The 15,770-nt window shown below is 36.3% G+C and overlaps 1 protein-coding gene across 1 annotated transcript in view; it reads right to left on the minus strand.

Moving 5' to 3' along the window:
• The window catches only part of LOC145663963 (uncharacterized), a gene marked incomplete at its 5' end in the record, with an annotated part of 98,504 nt that overhangs the window by 12,423 nt on the left and 70,311 nt on the right, over window positions 1-15,770 (minus strand). The window contains 1 exon segment of the mRNA XM_081730196.1: window positions 5,990-6,135. Within this exon segment, the coding sequence (XP_081586322.1) occupies window positions 5,990-6,135 (146 nt within the window).

The following is a 15,770-nucleotide window of genomic DNA, read 5'->3' on the forward strand; positions in this document are numbered from 1 at the left end:
ATTTGCATAATTCTTCATTTTATATCAGACTCTTCCTGCACTATTCCCGCGTTATTTACCATAGGTAGAATCCTTTGAGAAAGAGACAGGCGACAAGTGCTTTAGTTCTCTATGGTATGTTTGTGACCGTTGTAGATATTTGAGTGGCTGACGGCTGATATCATGTTGGTCCCTCTTACAATATCTCTGTATTTATTTTTTCTTCAGTTCTGTTTCTCTTTTAGCCAAAAGAAAGGAATTTCACTCCTCTGTCCCATTTACATCCGTAACCATTCCCCTCCTGCGCTGTCCAACTTTGACCACATGCAGGGGAAAACGAAGGAAAAGGAGGGGTGCCATTTGCTTTGACGGCATTTCAGCAACAACCCCATCTGTTGCCAAAATAAGGAAACACTTTGCACTGCGAAATCTTCGATTTGTCAAGGTCACTTCACTTCTTCCGACTCTTAAGCATTTCATACGTGGATAGAACAAATTGAATTATAGAATGGAAACAAATTTATTAATAAAATCTCTCTTCAAATGACCAAAAAGGGGGTCATTTTCTAATCATTTTTAAACATTTGTCCGTTACGAACATTCAATCTCGATTTCACCTATTGCGGTTATAACGGAATTCACAATGGTAGAGTGAACATGCTAGAACTGAACCGGGTCATCACAGTGGCACGGTGATTCGATTGAGACTCTGCAACCTACAGGAAAAAAATTATACTCTACTTATTTCCTTTACATAAAGTGTGTGTATTTGTGTGTGTGTGTGTGTGTGTGTGTGAGAGAGAGAGAGAGAGAGAGAGAGAGAAAGAGATACGAATATGAAAACTACTTATCATTACTCTTTATGATAAAGAACGCACACCCTGTTTATTCGGATTCTCGCCAGTGATGCCTTGTAACTTCTCCTACATTGGTATCGAATGTTTTATGAAAAAAAAAAAAAACAATACTACCTGATGGGGGTTCGAACCGAGATTTTCCGTTTGGAAGTCTATGACGGTACCAATACACCAACGGTTACTGCATCCCGAAACATATTTAACAAAAGGTATAGTGTATCTTTCTAAGAACAATAACACGAAAAGTGGATACTACAGAACAACTAAAGTTTTTCGAATTGTCCTAGTAGCCCCATAGTTATTATTTGCTCTTTCCCAACTAACATTTATAAATCGCCTCTATCATGATACAGATGTTTGCTTCCACATTCTTACTGATTGCTCATTTAGTATGAGAAGTCACTCTTCGATTCTTTACGATTACTTTGTGAAAAAAACCGACTTAACCAGGATTTGAACCTTCGTTTTGAACTTATACTACTCGTAAGTCCAGATCGTTACCTCTACACTACCCTGCCACCTGAAGCTATAACTCAAATCTTACTAAGTTCAGTTCTGCTCTTTGGGACGAACCGGTTTTTTTTTTCTGTAAGGTTATTTACACCAAAATACACGCTGAAATTCATTTATTCTACGAACTGGAGACAAATTAGTGCCCACTAATAATAAACGAAATAACATACAATCCAGGAAAACTTAGAGAAATAGTAACATACTATGCAGTAATTATGCCGTGCAAGTTCAAAAGACGCTTATAATAATAAATGTTCAGCTTTGCTCTGTAGTTGTCATTCCAATAAATAATAATATCTATATGAGGAGTCAATCTAACGGAAATTCTTTGAAGATAGGCAGTTGTTTCATTTACTCTTCCGTTTCCAGAAAATCCACACACGTGGTGTTTATCTACCATAACATCCGTATGACATGATATGGGATCGATCTTATGGATACATAAAGTCGGGACCAGTACTACACATGTTATCATCGAATAACTCAAGCTTGTGTGCAGCGTTACAAAAATATTTACTTACGTCTTGTGCATATGAACATAGGTTTAAGTCCGTTGGGGCCATAGAACACAGTGGTTCTTAACAAACTTTAGCAAAAAGTGTAAGTCCCCTTGTTAGGAGTTTACTATTCGATTGAGTCTGGGGGCCACGGTGGCTCAGTGGTAGAGCGTTCACCTCTGGTGCTTGGGGTCCCGGGTTCAAACCCTTCTCCCGCCAAGTGAACTTTGTGGTGGACAAACACCGTGTGCGTGGGTTTTCTCGGGGTTCTCCCGTTTCCTCCCACTTTCTTCATTCCACCATTTCATTCATCTCTCATCATCACCGTCTCCTTAGCCTAACCGGCATAACCGTGGGACGTAAAACTCAAAAATTTCATTTCATTTTCATTTTCGATTTAGTCTTTCGTAGTAATTATTATTGATAATGTTTAGTACCGGTAATTGCTTTTGTCTTTACGTATTGTTATTCTTTTTTTATTTTAAAAACATATCCAAATAAATTCCACCATAATTACTCTTATTTTGAATGTAAACGCCATTTAGAATTGATAGAGAATTAAAATTGAACGTTCTGACGTAGCTGCAAAAAAAGTAAAAAACGAAGGTGGCAGTATTGGGGTTCGAACCCATACTCATGGACATCAAAACTATTACAACCAGCTGTCTAAAACCGCTTGGCTATGGTGATTACGCTCAGTAATATGCAATGTATTCAAGTACTGTATTGCCCCTATTGGGAGTATACTTCCAATTTTTTGTTTTTTAATTTTTACAACTACGTCGAAATAATAAATTTTTGTGCTTTATCAATTGTAAATGGCGTTTACATTCAAAATAAGAGTAATTATGGTGGCATTTATTTTAATATATTTTTAAAATAAAGAAAAGAATAAAAAAATACTCTACAACGAAAGACTAAAACGAACAGCTGAGCTTCTAACGATGGAACTTCACAGTGAAGCTGAACATATATTATTATAAGCGTACCTTTGAACTTGCACGGCGTAATTACTGCATAGTATGTTATTATTTCTCTAAGTTTTCCTGGATTGTATGTTATTTCGTTTATTATTAGTGGGCACTAATTTGTCTTTAGTTCGTCGAATAAATGAATTTCAGCGTGTATTTTGGTGTAAATAACCTTACAGAAAGAATCCGGTTCGTCCCAAAGAGCAGAACTAAACTTAGTAAGATCTGAGTTACAGCTTCAGATGGCAGAGTAGTAAAGGGGTAATTATTTGGACTTACGAGTAGTATAAGTTCAAAACGTAGGTTCAAATCCTGGTCAAGTCAGTTTTTTTCACAAAGTAATCGTACAGAATCGAAGAGTGACTTCTCATACTAAATGAGCAATCAGTAAGAATGTGGAAGCAAACACCTGTATCATGATAGAGACAATTTATAAATGTTAGTTGGGAAAGGGCAAATAACTATGGGGGCTATTAGGACAATTCGAAACACTTAATTGATCTGTAGTGTCCACTTTTCGTGTTATTGTTCTTAGAAACAAATACTATACCTTTTGTTAAATATGTTTCGGGATGGAGTAACCGTTGGTGTATTGGTGCCGTCTTAGACTTCCAAACGGAAAATCTCGGTTCGAACCCCCATCAGGTAGTATTGTTTTTTTTTCATAAAACATTCGATACCAATGTTGGAGAAGTTACAAGGCATCACTGGCGAGAATCCGAATAAACAGGGTGTGCGTTCTTTATCATACAGAGTAATTATAAGTAGTTTTTATATTCGTATCTCTTTCTCTCTCTCTATTCATCTTTCTTGACGTTTCCTTATCATGTCTTGCATCTTTCTCTTCTCTCTCTCACATACAAATACACACTTTATGTAAAGGAAATAAGTAGAGTATAATTTTTTTCCTGTATGTTACGGGGTCTCAATCGAATCACCGTGCCACTGCGATGACCCGGTTCAGTTCTAGCATGTTCACTCTACCATTGTGAATTCCGTTATTATAAACGCAATAGGTGAAATCGAGATTAAATGTTCGTAACGGACAAATGTTTAAAAATGATTAGAAAATAGCCCCCTTTTTGGTCATTTGAAGAGAGATTTTATTTATGTTAATTTGACACAAATTTTGTTTCCATCCTATAATTCAATTTGTTTTATCCACGTATGAAATGCGAAATATGCAAGATTTGCTACGTCTATAAGGAACCAATATCCAATTTTCTTTTTTAACATTTGTAACTTTTCTTTATAATACAACTCGAACTTTCAATGTAGACTCTTTCTGATAGAAATTAGCAATAAGTTAGTACTCATTCAATTTTTCTTTCTATTTTCTATCTTTTTCTTTCTTTTTTTGTTCAGTTTGCATTAGTAGTCTGGAATGGAAGGTATTGCCTATGCTACCTACTAGGTTTATTATAATGTATTTCAAATCAGTATGTTCAATAAACACTACCGAATTTGCAACCGAATCACGCGGAAAGACAGGATGTATGGTAAACTTTTGGCATGATCCTAGATGTGTCTCGGAACTCTACAGTTTCACTGGAAATTGAATATTTAATTTGACTACCAACTTTGGTATTCATTTTGAAAGTGACTTAATGAATTTTTCAAGCATCCTCTATATATTTGAATAAGTTCTGAAAAAAATCTTTAAAAAACGTTATTTCTATATTACTGTTGGATTTCTGGAAACGGAACTTTATAATGTTACGTTCTTTTCTCACTACGTTTAAATCCAATATTTTTATCTGTACTCCCTTTTTCTTTTTCTATCTCCTTTTCTCTCTCCGTCTCATTTCCGTGCTTTTAACAGGTATCTATTGGTTTCAATTTTTCATTGAGACATGTTTAAGTTTCTCCCTACGTCAACTTATCAATCTCCTTTCGTTTCATTTTTATTCTTTCACTTTATTGACACTAATACATGTAATTTTGAAATTGGAATTGTGCTTATTTTCTTGCTGATTTTAATATGGGAGAGGAAAGGAAGAGAGAGAGGAAGTTTCTATACAAGACACAATTATGGGATAAGAAAGTGTATTGAATGGCCTAGCTGCAAGGTGTTAGCTGTCTCACTTTTTTTATGCAGTGTGTATAAGTTCAGTAATTCACCAACGCCTTTCTAATTCTCAACTAACCCAACGACCGTGCTCTTTGGGTTGTCTACTATTGAAGGAAAAGGAGAATTGCAGGTGGTACGACTGTTGGAGTCGTGTAGACCTCCAAATTCCCCTCATAGCTGTATCCGACGACCACCACGATTCCCTGCGAGAGTCTCTGTCAGTACTGGCTGTAAAACTCGGGACGTCCCTTGCCAGAGCTGTCACATTACGTAATTGCCCAAACGTTACCATTATGTGTGAAATAAATGAAGGCCCCATCCATTGTGATAACGATCTTCATTTTGATCTATTCTTTCCTTCCAAGTTGTCTTTCGTACAGTTTGAGTCAGTTTGCCGTACGTTTAGAAGTGTAGCGCGTGAAGACGTTGTGAACCCTGCCTTAGGAGAGCCGCATATTGAGCAGAGTACAGGGACACCAGAAAAAGTAAGGAAACTGGGAACAAAGCCTTGTATCCGTACTCACCCGAGCACATGCTAGACATAGATCTCTCCGCATTCTCTTGTGCCTCAGCTTGACTATCCTGTCCTGCGGCTAGCCTTATGTACACACTGAAGGCAAAGACGATGATAAATGACCTGACTGACAGTAGACTGCGCCAGATTTAATCTCCGGGCCATGTCACAATGGGGTGGTGGATTCTGATCTCCCAGTCTACAAACTCCATGAAGCACTTCAGGCGACACTTTCGCTGTTAACTTTGAATGGAGCCTTCTTATCTTTGCCTGGCTACAATCTCTTTAGCTGTGGTAATTCCCTTAATTAACAATTTTCCAGACTCTGTTTCTCTATTCGGTAATACAAAAAATGTGCGTAAAAAGAGCTTTGATATCAACAATTTACTTTCAGCCCCATTTCAATAGCACCGAAAAAACACTCCTGTATCTGCAAGCTGAGATAACGACGACGGTTTTATGTTTCTGGCACCACCACATACGTGGCAGTAGCGATGTGAAATCGATCAGAAATACACTAACCATCATTTCGCAGCAACGCAATAATTAATTTATGGTCACGTACATGAGTAGTTGAAAATACTTACTTGATCGCTGATGCTATTTGGTATTCGAAGGGAAATATCTTCGAACGCATCCACATGTCCATGGGAGAAGTAATATTCTTTCAACTGCTTATCCCGAGCAGCACGATCTTTCAAAGTAAGTTTCCGAGGTTTTGAAGTTGCAGCAACTAAGTAACAAAATAATAATACAAATAATTAATAAATAAATAAAAACAGAAAGAAAGAAACAAACAAAATACTGCATAATAAAATCCGCTCAAATATGAATTACCTTCAATGAGTATTTGGAAATATTACCAACACTATTCTTGGATATTTACTGTATCAACGATTCCCTTTTAAAAAATGCAGACTATATTCCCATTCGAATCTAGTCCAGGTCTGGAGGCATCACAGGAGATTACTCTAGCCACTAGATCAGCGTTTCTCAACCGTTGTGTCGCGAGATTTTTAATGTCTTCTAAGATCTTTCGCAAGAAATCATCTTTAGAAGAAATCACCAATCCACTTGATTTCACACTTGTTTTCCAAGTTTAAAGCTGGATAATTTGCTTTTAACGCTGAGATTTATATCTCATAGTCGTTCCATAATAATAATAAATGCATTGTATGTATTTTTGTGTGTCTGCTTTTCTGCATCTAGGAAAAAAAATGCAGGAGTGTCGCGAAAGTTTGAAACGTACTTTGGTGTGCCCTAAAGGAAAAAAAAAAAAAGTTCAGAAACGCCGCACTAGATACTTAAAGTTGTTGCCAGGTTCAAATTCCCAATGAGAGACGTATGGTTCAGATACATCAAAAACTCAAAAGATACATCCCATATTCGTTTCTCTTCTTGGCTGAAATAAATGTTCTCGGTATTCGTTCAAGTTACTTCTAAAATAGAATTTTGATCCAACTACTTAGAGTGAATCTACTAACTGCTGTATGGCTTGAAAAGTGTGTAAAAACGGGTTCAAAGACAAATACTGCTCGAAAAAGCCCATTCAAAAAAATATCACTGTTGCGAATTATTCAATAGTACACTCGCACAAACAATCGTTGCTTACTACCATGTTTTATTTAATTTATTTATTGAACAAGTTCCCAGATACAGCATAATTTTACCATTTTACACAGGGAAACGTTAACAAACAGATTAAAAAAAAAGTATCAACAACAATAACAACAGGAATGTCAACAAAAGGGTGCAAAAATAATAGTATTTGACCAACACGGGTTTAATTACTTTGTCAAATACTAGGTAGCTCGGAAAAAATATTCACATCAGTTGATAGATGATTACAATAGTTTGGTATTCTGTGAACAAGAGACCTCTGTATAACAGCCAACCTAGGGCAGGCAAGATGAGAAGGGACACATAAGGATAGTAAACACACCTGAGGATATAAAACAATCTGAACGTGGACCAACTTTTATCTGCGTGTAACATTGGAATGAAATAACTTTTAAATTCAACTCCCAATTTTATTACCTGTTGATTAAAGGAGACGAAGATGAATACAACTAACTGCATGATGAGGAAAGAATGGTGATATAACCATGTCCAAAGATACCGAAATATCAGTACCCTACAAAACAAAGCAACGATGTTATCTATTCTAGTTATTATGAGGTATAACTTTGATTTATTTCTAAAAAATAATTAAAATGTACATTCACGTAGAACATAATGTAAGGACATTCAACTTAGAATCAGGAAAAAGTAGAGAGTCAAAAGAAACAAAGAAAGGTAGTTAATTTCTCAAGAGAAAGAAAATGCAAACGTTGTAACTTTAGATGTCTTGAAGAAATGCCGAGTAGAATCCACAAGTTGTCAAAATTTTAACTCACTAGTACATCTCGAGCTAAGTCTAAGGTGAAAGCCTCAGCTTTAGAAAACACGATGGAAGGAACGAAAACCACGTGTGAGGTAGTACAATGACACGACAGACAACGACCCCATATAAATACGATTATTAAGAGATTTGAAAGAGTGTGATTTAAGGAGTAGGAATGATTTAGGAGAGTTAGGTGGAGAGAATCAGCTGTGAGAAGTCAGACCGAGACTAGCTCCGGGGACTACCGAGACTTCCGCCAAGGGTTACAGCTGGAACCACGTCTGAGGAAGATAAAGAGACTACAGCTTCTACATGTGACAGCACCGATATTAGATCAGACTGTTATTAGACTACTTAACCGTCTTATATTGAGAAAAGGGTCATCACCGCAGAAACCCCTAAAGAGCATCCTGAAACAAGACAACTGAGTACAGGTGAGTCTTGGCTCATAAAGTGTTATGTCTTTAATGGCACTCTGAGGATTTGGTCGGTCATAATTTGAAACAAAAATGAAATCTTTAAGTTTAACGTCCCACGCTTATGCCGGTTAGGCTAAAGGAGACGGTGACAATGAGAGATGAGTGAAATGGTGGAATGAAGAAAGTGGGAGGAAACAGGAGAACCCCGAGAAAACCCACGAGCACGGTGTTTGTCCACCACAAAGTCCACACGGCGCGAGCTGGGATCGAACCAGGGACCCCAAGCACCAGAGGTGAACGCTCTACCACTGAGCCACCGCGCCCCCCATATAATTTGAAACACTTACACATGAAACAAAAGACATAATAAAACATCTTTCAAACACTTCGATCTTTCTTTTTCAATTTAAAAGACACCAACCACATATTTAAGTTACTTGATTTTGTCGCTCACAATGGAGAAAATCACATGGTCTTGAATTGAACTACTGACCTTCGCATTGTTGGGTTCACTGATTGAGTCGAGTTAAATATCTCCTTCACACATCGGGACTATATGAGGCGGAACCTACCACTTAAACTGGGATCTGAAAGGCTTGTTGGTTGATTTGGAGTTTAGCGTCCCTTTCAACACTGGGGCTATTTGAGACCTGGATCCGAACCGTATGAGTTTGCACCAAGAATTTGAACAGGCTTGCAATTAATCCGTTACTAAGTTAACGATTATATCACTCAGTTAAAAATTTTAATTTTTAATTTAATGAAATAAATTTTGCAGAAGTTAATTTCTTTATCTAAAATGATGTGGAATAAATTCTGCCATAAATTTGTTATGGCTTCTTTTAAAAACTTCACAGGAAGTTCTAGTACAGAAATAGATTAATGCACGCCTCTTTTCACAAAATTACCCCAACTTGCCTTGAAGTCTGAGTCATGGGCATTGTGATAATGAAATCACCATTATTCAATATTTTTATTAAAGAGTTTGGTTTATTACAACTCCTTTATATACATAGGTCATTCAATATATAAGTTTCCCTAAACTGTAAAATATTTATTTTTTAAGATACATTTCTAAACTATGCATACATGTGTAGGTGGATCCTTCCTCACCTTTACAAATAATCCTCATTGAGATTCAGACATTTGTCTCACTGTTGGACCAATTTATCCAGACCTTTGCAAAAGAATCAGGGCTTTGGCTATTTACCCATCTCCTCACATTCTATGGTACGGCTGTCACTCATCAATACCAAACTGGACTCAATGTATGGTGTGATGTTGTCCATGATCAACTGATCGGTCCATACATGTAAGGCCGAAGAATGAATGGTGCACAGTATTTGACCTTCCTGCAGCATACACCGCTTGAATTACGGGAAAATATTCCCCTACCGATTCGCTGCAACATATGGTACATGCACAATGGGCTCTAGCGCACTTCAGTCTGAATATCCGCCAGCAGTTGAACAACAATTTCGCAAGACTGACATGGCGGTCCAGTGCATTGGCCTGCCCGGTATGCGGAACTGAATGCACTAGATTTTTATCTGCGGGGGCACATGAAAAGGTTAGTGTAAGATATTCCTCTCAATGACTTGAAACAGCGTATCCATAACGTCTGTGCAACTGTTCGCCATGGCCCAGGAATCTTCGAACGAGTTCGCCAATCCATAATGCGGCGTTGTCATGTATGATTTGCTGTCCAATGTACCCCTCCCCCAAAATTTAGGAGAGTATATCAATATACACATATCTTATAAAAGAAAATTGACTTCTATACCCAACTATATAATCGTATGACGTATAAACTCTCGGGAGAGGGTATAAATGATGTCAAAAACCTCAAAATTTTGTATTTTTGGCAATTTTATAGCCATGAAAGGGAACGAGATGGACTATCTAGATTAACAATGGTATATCTTTGGGTCCTAGTGAATATTTACGAAATTTTGCCTTTTTAACAATTCCCAAATTTAAGGGGTGGTCCTAGGTAACCTTCCCAAAATTTAAGAGGGATGCTGTACTTGCCAATATAACTAAATAAGGTAATAAAACTGAATCAAAGACGATAAAATGGGTTAAAAACCTCGGAAATTTATACTTTTGGCTATTTTTCACTTATGAAAGGGAACAGATTGGCTACCCAAACTTAGATATGCATAACCTGGTGCTATACTACTACACCAAATTTTTAAAATTGGTAATTTCCAAAATTTAAGGAGATGGTCCTATGTACCACACCCAAAATTTAACGGGTGGAAATAGTACTCTTGCCAAAATCAAGACGGCATTTACCGTTATGACGTCATACCATGTGACCAGGTCACGTGACGCGCCTCCGCCAGTCAGAGAAAAGTTACGTCAACTGGCATTCAAATTACTAATATGATTTCTCAACTACATTGGGATATGCATCCAGTGTAATTAGCTACGTATAGACCACTAAGCAAGATTGACTAAGTTTAATGGGGACGGCAGCTTAAGGCGAAATGTTTCCCTAAAAAAGGGCCCATACATGCTTCTCGGATAAAAGAGTTAAAAATAAAAGCAATGATTAAAGCATGATTTCTATAAAGTGTAACGTGAATATAGGCAGTGTGTGTCTGTCATTGAATTTTCGCATAATTTAGAGCCACCAAATTTTGTACACTTTTGGTCACAAAAGCCCAGACTACCTTCCAGAGACTAGAGCCACCGAATTTTGTACACTTTTAGTCACAAAAGCCTAGACTGCTTTCCAGAGACTAGAGCTACCAAATTTTGTACTCTTTTAGTCACAAAATTCTAGACTGCTTTCCAGAGACTTAAGTTTAAAAAATTAAATAAAATAAAATGAAAAAGAACTTAGATCCTTATATCCTTAGGGTCTGTACTTTCTGTTACAGCGTAACATGTGTAAATGTCTAGAAGAATCTACAATAGCCGCCAAGTAGATATATAATTTGCATATAGAAAACGGTCATACATGATAACAATAAAAGATAAAAGAAGTTAAAAGCTGGAATATTAGGTAATACATGATCTAAGCCTGTAGTGAGCGCAGAATCTCACGATACTAATAGTAAGATATACAGATAGAAGTCTACTACTCGTGCCTATAGCGTCAAGAATCTGAGTAAGCGTTCATTTTAGCACGCTTACTGGAACGAGCACGATTCGAACTCATGCTAAAATGAACGCTTACTCAGAATCTTGACGTTATAGGCAAAATCGTGTCCGGGGGTTTTCTTGGGTTACTCCCGTTTCATCCCACTTTCTCATTCCACCAATTTTTCCATTATCATTCATTTGCCTTAATCATCGTCTCCTTAGCCTAAAGGCAGAATCGTGGGATGCTGAACTGAAAGATATAAAAAAGAACCTCTTCACTTGGGAAAAAAAAAAAAAAGTAGAATCACATTTAAAATTGTAACCATATTTTTCTTTTTGCTGTTGTTCTACCTTATTAATGAGAGAAAAAAAAAATGCAAGGTGCAAGGAAGAATTGATCACAGGTTGTGTGAATACTAATCAAGTATGAATACAGTGAGCCCTGAAAACATGTAGCAGTCATAGTGCAACGATAAACATCAGAACATATAATATTTGAATGCATCATTAATGACCTAGAAGAAGAATGTCAACGGAGGGCAGCACTAAAAAATACAACTTATTTGAAATAATCAGGATGAAAACCTTCTAAAAGAATAAGAAGAAATCTGTAACAAGGTACTGAAAAAGAAGAAATTAAGTTGAACAGAACTCTCAAATGTCCATAACGTGAATTAGAAGAAACTGGAAAAACAAGAAAATTAGCAAAACCGAAAATGGATCAAAAGATTGCGAACTTAGCCAACAATTAGTTTTTGGATCTGGGGCCACAAAATTTTTGAACGGCCCAAATTGAGTTTTCGTATTTTCTACGGAATAAGTACATCATACTGAGTTAACTGATAGTTTGGGTTTGGCTACACTATATGTAGTTCTCCAGATATAAGGCGTACAAGAAAATTTTTGATTAAAATATACTGGATCTTTTGATCCAAATACTAGTGTGTTTGTTAAGTGCATACGTGAAGTTGTTGATATTGGTCGTGGTAAAAATCAGGAATTCCGACCAGTTTGTCCCGAAGTGTATTGTAGTGAGTTAAGTGTCAGTGTGCTGTGTAGTGCAGAGGCAATAATCTGTGTGAGGAAATATGAGTTCAAAGAAATAAAACAAAAGGTAAAAGTGACAAAATGCCAGCCAAGAAATCCGGTTGTGGCAGAGTATTAAGAAACGAGTGAAAAGTTTGAAATGCAGTGTTAGAAGGGAACAACTTAGTGTGTACAGAAGTACAAAAGAAGAATTCCATTTATGGACAAGAATATAAGAGAAGAAAAATCGATCCAGGAACTCCAGCATGGATAGAAGGAAAATCATTAGAAATAATAATAATAATAATTTATTGTATTATTATTATATGTGAGTAGGCCAATGGCAAAACCCGTTAAATCCACTTTTTTTTTAAAAAAAAAAATGAGATAGTGGTTGCTGTGGATATCTCAGTTGGAGAGCTGGGGGGGGGGGGGCGGTTGCTCAGTGGTAGAGCGCTCACCTCCGGTGCTTGGGGTCCCTGGTTCGATCCCAGCTCGCGCCGTGTGGACTTTGTGATGGACGAACATCGTGCTCGTGGGTTTTCTCGGGGTTCTCCCGTTTCCTCCCACTTTCTTCATTAAACCATTTCATTCATTTCTCATCACCGTCTCCTTTAGCCTAACCGGCATAACCGTGGGACGTAAAACTGAAAGATTTCATTTCATTTTTTCAGTTGGAGAGCTTTTTTATTTCCAAATAGTATTCAGTAGTAATGGCCATTTTAACTAGTTGAAAATTGACATTGAAATATGTGCCAATTTCCAAAACTTGTTAAATCCATCATGGCTACAAATGCAAAACCAGTTGAATCCATCATCCATATTCAGTTTCATAAACTGTTAAATACCAAACCTGCAAATAACGTCATAAGAAAAACAGAATCAAACCCGGTTAATTCCATATTTAAAACAATTTGAAATTTCGTACTGTATAGGATTAGTCTAGCAGTCTGAATATTTATTGCAATTTTTGGTAAATCATTTGAAATTTCATTTGGCAGTCTGTGCTTTCGTTTTTGTTTTTTTTTTTGGAATGAGATTTGAGACACTAAACGTCTTAATCAAACTGTTCGTGAAGAAATATGTCTAGAAAAGGTGCACGACACCCAGAAAACTGGAAATGAAATGTAGCCAAAAAGGCAAGGTAAGCGGACTATCCTATGGTTTAAAGTCGTTTGTTTTATTTTTCAGGGTAACTCTTTACTTTGAGCAGAACAGGTTTTACTTTGTTGGGTGAGGTTCTTCTCTAAACAGTCTCTTCACCTTGAGTTGAACCTCTTCCTTAAAAAATACTCTTGTCAATTAATGTTCGAAATTATAATATGCATCCCGGTACAATATGTTCAAAGACTTTGCCACGTATTTACCAATTCTGATTCTCTTTCTGCCACTGTTTTGCTCAAACTAAAGATTTCCACATTTTGTTTTGCTATATTTCAAGTTCATATCCATAAAAGTTTAAAAATTCTACCAAAATATAGTCATTCAGCTAAGAAATGTGTATGGATTGGTATAATTAACTCCAGTTGTAGTTGCGAAGAGTATGATCATTGTAACGCTGTATGAAACAGTCTTTCCGCAAACTAGGCGCTTTTCTGGAAAGCAATATTCAGTATTTCGGTAAAACACTAAATTGTGAGGACCGATCTTAACGGAGATAATTACTGTTGTTAAAATTTGAATTAAAAGTGTCACACTTTTGTCTGTTTTACCATAGTTGGAACGATTTTTAGAATATCTTCGATAGATCCTGTTTAATGATTTTTGTTATATTACAGTATTACCTCAGTCGGTTTGTTCTCCGACGGCTGTGGTGGTCAAAACGGAAACACTACAATCTTGTTCATGGCTTTTGTATGAAGTACCTCCACACGTAAAAACTGTTGTATTTTCCAGTAGTGGGGCACTTATTTATTCCTCCAGATCGTGTATTGGGCAATACGGAATAGCTGTACAACAGTTCTGGTCCAAGGAGAACCATTTTTCAATTTTCACATAGCCATCCAGAAACCAATTAGCAAGCGAGGAAAGACAATAATTAACAAATGTCCCAATCGACACGGTTCCGAAAGGCATTATGTCAAAGAAGAGAAACTGCATGATGTGTTGTTACATTTTGGTGAAAAATGGGAAAGTAGCTCAAAACTTACGTTTTACAAAGAGGTTTTTGCAGAAATACGAAACCGAGGGAATGGTGCTGCACCAGAGGACAACGACGATACGGATTTCCATTTAGTAGAAGATGACGGAGAGGAGCTTATATAACTCAATTTTTTGCTCATTTGGATAACTGTTTTCAATTCAGAACAACATTAATGTAGCACTTATTTATCAATATTCATTTTTGCCAGTCTGTACAATATATAATTGATAATTTTTTTTTCAATATTTTAGTATACATAATACTGATTTCTGACTCTGATTCCCTTGTTTTTAACAGGTTTTGCATCTTGAACCTCAACAAAAATTGCCGCTCAACCAGATGCAAAAGCTGTTATTTGTATTTACATACACAAAACCTGTTACATCCAAACTATTTCCTTCAATAACTCAATTCAGAGACTAGTGTGATTATACAGCTCTTGACAGACCAACATTCACATTATTCTTTATTTTTTTTAAAAAACTTGCTAATTGTATTTTACAATTATGACGTGTTTAAACAGTTTTTGTCAATTCGCTAAAAATTTAAAAATATGGATTTAACAGGTTTTGCCATTCGCCTACTCATGTATGTAATCGTGTGTGTACCCACGTATGTATATTGTGTATCAAATCTACTAATTAAAAACAAGTGTAAAAATATCTAATTAGCAAACCACATAAAACAAGTAACTATAAGGTATCAGACTAAATTTTGTAACTTCATCCTAACTGCTGAGGAAAACAAGATGTCGAAGAGATAGAAAGAGAGAAATTAACTGTAGATACAAAGGTAGCAGCGACTGCTGGAAGAAGCTAAGCAAAGCGCAATTGCAGGAGAAAGTGGAGGGCATTAATAAATAAATAATAATAAAACAAGAATTAAAAAAAAAAATGAATCAAAAGATTGCGATGTTGGCCAATAATTAGTTTTAGGATCAGGGTCCACAAAATTTTTTAACGGCCCCTACATCGAGTTTATATATATATATATATATATATATATATATATATATATATATATATATATATATATATATATATATATATATACGGAATAAGCACATCATACTGAGTTAAGTGATAATTTGGGTTTCACTACACTATATGTAGTTCTCCAGATATAAGGCCTACAAGAAAATTTTTTGATTGAAATATATTTGATCTTTTGATCCAAAAATGCCATTTGATTGTTCAGTGTATATTTTGTATATGTCCAATGTACACTGACCTTGCAGACTCTATCTGGAAGCTGGCTACAGAAATAAATAGTTTTCTCCTTACAAATGTCTTTTCGACAGATCT

Source organism: Thermobia domestica, chromosome 11, assembly GCF_964235325.1.
Source record: "Thermobia domestica chromosome 11, izTheDome1.hap1.1, whole genome shotgun sequence".
Taxonomy (NCBI): domain Eukaryota; kingdom Metazoa; phylum Arthropoda; class Insecta; order Zygentoma; family Lepismatidae; genus Thermobia; species Thermobia domestica.